This window comes from Leuresthes tenuis, unplaced genomic scaffold, assembly GCF_036924035.1.
Source record: "Leuresthes tenuis unplaced genomic scaffold, fLeuTen1.0.hap1 SCAF_7, whole genome shotgun sequence".
Lineage (NCBI taxonomy): Eukaryota > Metazoa > Chordata > Actinopteri > Atheriniformes > Atherinopsidae > Leuresthes > Leuresthes tenuis.
Window position 1 is genome coordinate 22419391 of NW_027325361.1, and position 6922 is coordinate 22426312.

The following is a 6922-nucleotide window of genomic DNA, read 5'->3' on the forward strand; positions in this document are numbered from 1 at the left end:
AGTAGACCAATTGTTAGGGTTGATTTTTTTAATGAATGGCGGTACGCCTGTGAATGTAGAACATTTAGTTACAATCCGGTGCGAAATGATATATAGCAGGGCTGATGTCAAAGGAAAAAAACTGTTCATTTTTAGACCACACAGGGAGTTTCGTCTCAGTGTAAGACCGTTGTCCTCTTATTTCCATACCATTAGAATGTCAACTGAAAAGAATTGTTCAAATAACATACCACCCAATGTATGTTTGGCAGCTACAAAAAGCTACCGGATGTTAGTAATGATTAAGGGAGGACAAGGATGGCTTATGAAAAAATAGACATGTTCATTACTTTTTTGAAGGTTTCCAGCTGGATTGGACCCTTTACATTCCTCATTATACCCGCCTGCTACATTTAATTCCGCTGACCTGTCGATCCACAGTCTTAATAAGTTTCCACGCGCGCAAAGCCTCTAGTGACGCAGCCACGACCCTCTCTGGAGGGTGTGTGGCGCTAGTCTTCATATTCCTCTGACGTGAGACAGTAAGTGTCACAAGAGCTGGAAGTCAAATAAACAAAAGACGACAAAGGACAGTCAGGGAGGGAGATGAAGACGTTCCAGAGCCAAAGCCAGCCTGCGCAGCGCGGAGCGCCCAGCAGCCTGCACAGCCTCAGCGCCATGAGTCCCCTCAACACGGCCAGCATCACTCTCGCAGCCCTGCTCATCCTCACCATACCAACCTGTACGAGTGAGTCAAGTTGTATTTTATTTATCTTCTTTGCTTTTCCTTAAAGAAACCAAGAAAAAGTCTTAACTTCTATCTATCTATCTATCTATCTATCTATCTATCTATCTATCTATCTATCTATCTATCTATCTATCTATCTATCTATCTATCTATCTATCTATCTATCTATCTATCTATCTATCTATCTATCTATCTATCTATCTATCTATCTATCTATCTATCTATCTATCTATCTATCTATCTATCTATCCATCTATCAAGAATGACAATGATTGTTAAATTATTTGAATGGAAATTCACATTAGAATGACTTATTTGCATATTTGAATGTGGACTTTTGTGTTTGCTTCTGTAAATAAGATCCATGTTAAAGAGATTTTATCCATCCATCAATCTATCTGTCTAGCAGTCCATTCGTGTTTTGTAAATAATGTGATGCCAACCGAGACCAGACAGTTTGGCAAAAAAAAAAAAAAATCAAACTAACACTTTTTGGTCTTTTCAGCCTCTGACTTTGTGTTTGACATAAAGTCACCAATGACTGAGAGGAACACAGATGCAGACTGACAGTCGCTTCACCCCCTTGTGTCAAAGGGATCTTTGCATTTGCCTCATAAGTTTTTTAGATTCAACATCTCAGTGTCAACACCACAAGCTGTTTCTTTGTGGAAATGTGATTCTTGAAAGATGAAGAATTCATTCATTTTTCTCCCACTTTACATCAGCACGGTGGACCATAACGCTGCCCTTGTCCCTCAGAAATGCTCTTACCCTGCTAATAGATGATTCACTGCAATCATGTCGAAGCCTATGGAAAATGTTTTTCATCATTACAACACTAACTACTGCTTCCACAGTACCACCGTGCATTACTGCTGCTCTCTCAAACAAAGTAAACTGCTACAGTTGGATGGAAACACTGTATATTTCATTTATGAACTGCTCGTTTCTGTGTTTTGCTGCGCGACACAAAAGGTGCTCCAGCAGATCTTCAGCAGGCCACAACAGATCAGAGGCAGCTACTTCGCCAGGTACTTTTTTTACTCTTTCTTACTCACTCTGTCCATCCTGTTGGTGCATTCCTCCTTCATCCTCTGTGCTGCTCCACAGATAGACGCGGTGTGCTCTTCCTACCTCTCTGCAGACCTGAAGTTCAGGGTAAGTGAGGTTTGAAGTAGTGGACATGTAAACATTACACATTTATCCAGTGCTTATCTTTTCTAACAGCTCCGGTATTTCTTTTTTTTTTTACAGGCATCTGATGTCTTAGGAGAACTCTGTGTGTTGATGCTCGTTCAGAAGTCAAAGGTACCCCAAATCTGATGCTTTCTTCTACTCCCGGAGTGCCTGATTGCAAAATTGTAACAGATACAATAGCAGCTTTTCCCACACTTTTGTCGTGCTCTACCAAAGGATTAAAGGGGTAAATGCCATTTTGTTCATATTTCAGGAGCTGAGAGTGCAAGAAAATAGTAAAAGGGTGAGTGTGAGTCTGACCTCACTGTGTGAATCCTTTTCCCTGTGAATTAAACCTAATTCGTAATGCGTTGTTTGCTTGCGTGTGTGAGATTTTGTTGTTGTTGCCCTTGTTTTACGTTCTGCACTGTTTGTGCAGTTTTTGTTTCATTACTCTAGACCGCACAGTTCAGGCTTGTCACAGGGGGAGGTAAGTATAGATAGATTTGCACTGCTACGAAAACCCCTCTTTGTCCTTTATAACTACTTTGTATGTGCGCTGCACTGCTTTTAAAAGCAGTGGGAATCTGGATTTATCACCCTGTCAGCGCTATTAACACGAGCAGTTAAGGGTATCCGCATGTCAGTCCCCAAAACTGAATGAACCCATGTGCTGATTGAAGAATGATCGTAAGCATGCAACCAAATGCTTGGACAGATGCACAGACCTGATGTGGCTTGTCTCACATCTACTGTGTGCTGCATGTGGGGCAAAGTGTCGCGTAGGGAGGCGACAGCATGGCTGCACAGCCAGCTTTATTTGTTGGTTGCATGAGAAGGTGGATGAACTGTTTTCCTCCCCACCGTCTTTTCCAAATTTCTGTTTGTTAGAAAAAATGTGTTTTGTATTGGAGTGGATTCAGAAAATTAAATATCACAGTCTTCTTGTTATTTATGGAATATTATTATGGGATGTTATTTATGGAGTTTGAACAATATTAAACAATTAAACAGATTCACTGACGGAGTTTAATAAAGAATATTTAATTTGCTCTTATTTATTCCAGGTGATTTTTACGTCGTCGTTCCACATTTATTCATTCGAACAGATCTTTTTTTTTCTTTAATGCCACGTCTCTTTTTATTTACAAATAAATGGATGTAGTTAATCTGACAAAGCAGCAGCTACAGTTAAACTAAGATACATAATCCCATAACCCTAACCCGTTAATTAGAATTGAAGGAATTGAAAAAAAAAGAAAAAAAAGAATGAGAATTAAATTTGGAATAAAAAGCAAAAATGTCCCTGAAGTCAATCAAATCAGCCATTCTCAAAATAAAAACATTAATTTATCAAACTACAACTAATTGTATATGCTATTATAATATCTCAATTTATTCATTTTAGGATTAGTTTGCCATCTTTATTTATTTAAGTATTTCTTTACGTAATAAACTAGAAATAAAAGTCAGCAGTTTTTTTGCAGCTGCGATATGAGGGCAAGTATTTACATATTCTGTAATAATGTGACAAAGAACTAGTTTATGTACATATGTGGATTTATGCTCGCTGAAGCCAACGTACCCACAGAACATCCCACCGTACACATTCACTTGCCTCATTTGCTCTGAAGCAGCACACGGACGACGAGCAGCCTCCTTTTAAAGGGTGTTAAATAACACAGGCTGTGATGTGTTCATTTCAGCGCTGACATTAATGTTGCAATGGCCGCATTTGTATTTCTGTTTTGCATGCTCTCGTGTGTAGACAGGAGGAACACACTGTTCACACATTGTTTCACTGTTGTTGATGCCTGTGTGTCTGCCTCTGTCTGTGTGTGTATGCGTGTGTACTTGTTAGACGTCTCAGTTGCATCCTCTGCTGCATCTAGTTTCTCAACTCCATACCAGAGGAGAGAGAGGACTCTCTATGCGCGTATGTACCACTCGCATCAATTCTCCTTTTAGTCTTTGTTTTTTTGGTTACAAAATTTTTTATTTTACAAAGTTATAGAGAAGGAAATACTTTTGTTTTTTTGCATGCTAAAACTGAATGCCGTAAGAGATGAAAACTTTCTTGAATTCCGGTTTTGGTGGTTTCTTAACACACTTTTTGATCAGATTTATGCATACGCAGCTGCTTGAAAGCATGCATTCAGATGTCTCAGGTGCTAAAGAACAACAGAGAAAGAGCTCCTGAAGATGGTAACAGCTTCAATGGAAATGTTGCACTGTACTGTTGTTAGTTTGCAGCCAGTGTTGATTCTGAAATGTAAGTGCGTCACGTTGCAGTTGATTTAAACGCGTTTTGCCTGTTCTTAGCTCACATGTCGATAATGCTGTACGAGCTCTGTCTACATTAGTTGTTCTTTCCCAAGCTGAGAGTAATTATGGTCTGAAATTGGTGCAGCTGAAAGGCAAACTTATCCCCACTGCTATTAAGCAAAGTGGATACAGTGGAACTGTGGGCGAAAAAACGTGGAGATTGTTTTTGGAGAATCCAGATGTGAGTGTTTGAATGTGTGGGTGCTCTGCCTGTGCAGTGGTGTCGTAGTCAACGTTGAGAAAATGGGGAATAGGACTGACAAGCTTGTCTGTGTGGAAAGTTAAATCCTGTGGCTCTTGTGTCCGTGCAGGCTGAGCTCCAGGGCCCCGGGGGAATCGAGAGCAGAGGCCACTTCCTCTACCGGGTATGCGTGTTTGTAATATCATATAATGACTGAATGTCCTACATAATATGATGAACTTATGAAACCGTGTTTGCACTTACAGCCACGAAATGGAAGAAGATCCTTAGAATATGAATGAGGGGAAGGTAATGACCCATTGCTTGTCTTTGACAGTCTTAAAAAGACTTAAAAAAGATAATATTTGACAGATTCAAAAAAAGTTATCAGAAGGGGGGCAGAGGTGGGAAACATATTAACTGAGTCTTTTTTTAAATAGACATCCTGAATCATTAGAGATAGTTATAGTATGTGTATTCTCACACAAAGTCCGTACTTGTTGTTGAAATCCAGTCTTCATCCTCATAGCATTTGTGTTTCATAGCACCAGGCTGCTTACAACATTTCTATTTATAATTATCTTCTAATTATGTAAATTAATGTACTTCAGAGTCTCCACCTCTGAGGATTAGTGTATAGAGACGACACAGACCCCGAGACCCGAGCCGCTGAACCATGACTGATCCAGACTTCAACCACAGCCCTCTGCCACTGCTGTATAGTGATGTTTGAATGTACACAGTGAATATCAATTAAAATACCATTCATTTGTCCAGATTTTATTCTGCCCTACGTGTGGTTAATTTGCATTAAAACTGATACAATGTAAGAGTGCGGAGTTGTGTTTGAAGAATAAAGGTACAGCTGTTAGTCTCCACATGAGATTAATGGTCAGTTTTTGTATCCTGTTGCCATAAAGTTAAAAAAATCAAATCAAATCACGAAACTGAAAAAGATTGTGGTGCTTACAGACAAAATTGTATGCAGATACAGTATATACTTAAGAGATATATAGTCTGCTTGTTTATCTCCATTGTTTGGTTTTCATGTGCGTTTTGATGGATTTTATATGCAGGATTCAAACATTTTCTTTTAGCTTAAATGTGTAGTTACTTGTATCAACAGCAGATGTCACCATCATCACTCAATTCAAGTTTCAGATTTGGTCAGTTCTTTCTGCAGAATTAGACTTTCGCACCATTCTTATGAGCTGATATCAATGTCAAACACAGATGTTACTCTTGAAAAGATGGTAGATCAAAACATCGTGTGAGACAGACGAAGAAAGGCTAAACTAAATGAACAGTCTAGTTTTATCTCTACCATTGCAAGAGTTCTTTAAAATTCTAGCTGCTTGAACCCACCACACTGAACATGAATACTTAAAACACTTTGTAGAACCAAGAAAATGCAGCTCAAGTGTAGGCCATTTAAAGGTGAAACGTTTTCCAATCCCAGATGCTTAATCAGTTTGAAAACTAAGCAACACGTCCAAAAACAACAGGTGCTACCGAGTTAAATACCAGGTACTCTGGCCAACTCAATAAACCAAACCCTCTCAATAGGATTTCAAGTTCGGACTTTAATCAATACAGTAAGGCTGGTCACAATGTGACTCCCCTGCAAATACAAACAGGAACTGTGAACAGTTTGGAGACATTTTTGTGAGCAGTAGAAAACATTTTCCTTCATGATGATGAGAGCATGTAAGTATAATATCATAAATGTCAAATGTAAGCCTCATATACGAGGAGAGCTTTTAATACAATATCCCGAATAGATGAGTGATTCTTTGAGTACTTCTTAAACATAGCCTCTTCCTATATCCCTGTCCTGCTTATTGACAGTTTAAAATGGATATGGAGAGTTTGCCCAAGAGACTTATATGGTAGGAACATGGTAAATCTAGATTCCACCATTCACATTATCCTTAATCCTTTCCTCCGACTGTTTAACCTGCAGAACAAGCATTTTCTGTCAAATTTATTAAAGCAAATAAATACTTTTAGTTTGCATATTAACTTTTTTGTGCATAAACTAGATAAATCCATGCGTCCTCTCCCCCCTTTAATAAAACCCTAAGACGACCCTTGTGGCTGGAAATGGTAATACAGTGTTTGCGACTTTGACTGTTTCCATGGTGATGGGTACCACGCCGCAGATGGGGGAAACACGAAGACACTCTTATAAACATATAATTACTATCTAAAACAAGTCAGATACACGCACACTCATATTTCTATCTATCTAGAGTACATATATCCATCTATATATAGATGGATATATGTATCTGTAGCTGTACATATATGTATCTCTCTCTCTATATATAGAGACAGATACATATATATTTGTGTGTAAAGATGTAAAGGAAAAATGTGTGCCAAGTCCTACCGTACTATACAGAATGTATCTCTTTGTTCCTATTCCTTGATCCTTTTTTTTGCTTTTTTTAGCTGTCAAGCTACACTTGATAAAAAAGAAAGAAAGAAGCTTAATATTCCTGGTTTTTGAT

General features: G+C 38.6%; 1 protein-coding gene across 1 annotated transcript; it reads left to right on the plus strand.

Annotated features, from left to right (window-relative positions):
* Positions 1-374: 374 nt before the first annotated feature.
* Positions 375-5193, plus strand: nmu (neuromedin U). Its single transcript, XM_072388729.1, has 8 exons — positions 375-727; positions 1703-1758; positions 1838-1885; positions 1982-2035; positions 2178-2207; positions 4540-4593; positions 4676-4718; positions 5021-5193. Exons 1-7 carry the CDS (start codon positions 586-588, stop codon positions 4709-4711), a joined length of 420 nt encoding a protein of 139 aa, XP_072244830.1. The 5' UTR covers positions 375-585; the 3' UTR covers positions 4712-4718; positions 5021-5193.
* The last annotated feature ends 1729 nt before the right edge of the window (positions 5194-6922 follow it).

Coding starts and splice junctions, on each gene's coding strand:
- nmu (XM_072388729.1), top strand. CDS start 586: ATGAAGACGTTCCAGAGCCAAAGCCAGCCTGCGCAGCGCGGAGCGCCC. Junction 1,759..1,837: donor AGAGGCAGCTACTTCGCCAG/GTACTTTTTTTA, acceptor GCTGCTCCACAG/ATAGACGCGGTGTGCTCTTC. Junction 1,886..1,981: donor CTGCAGACCTGAAGTTCAGG/GTAAGTGAGGTT, acceptor TTTTTTTTACAG/GCATCTGATGTCTTAGGAGA.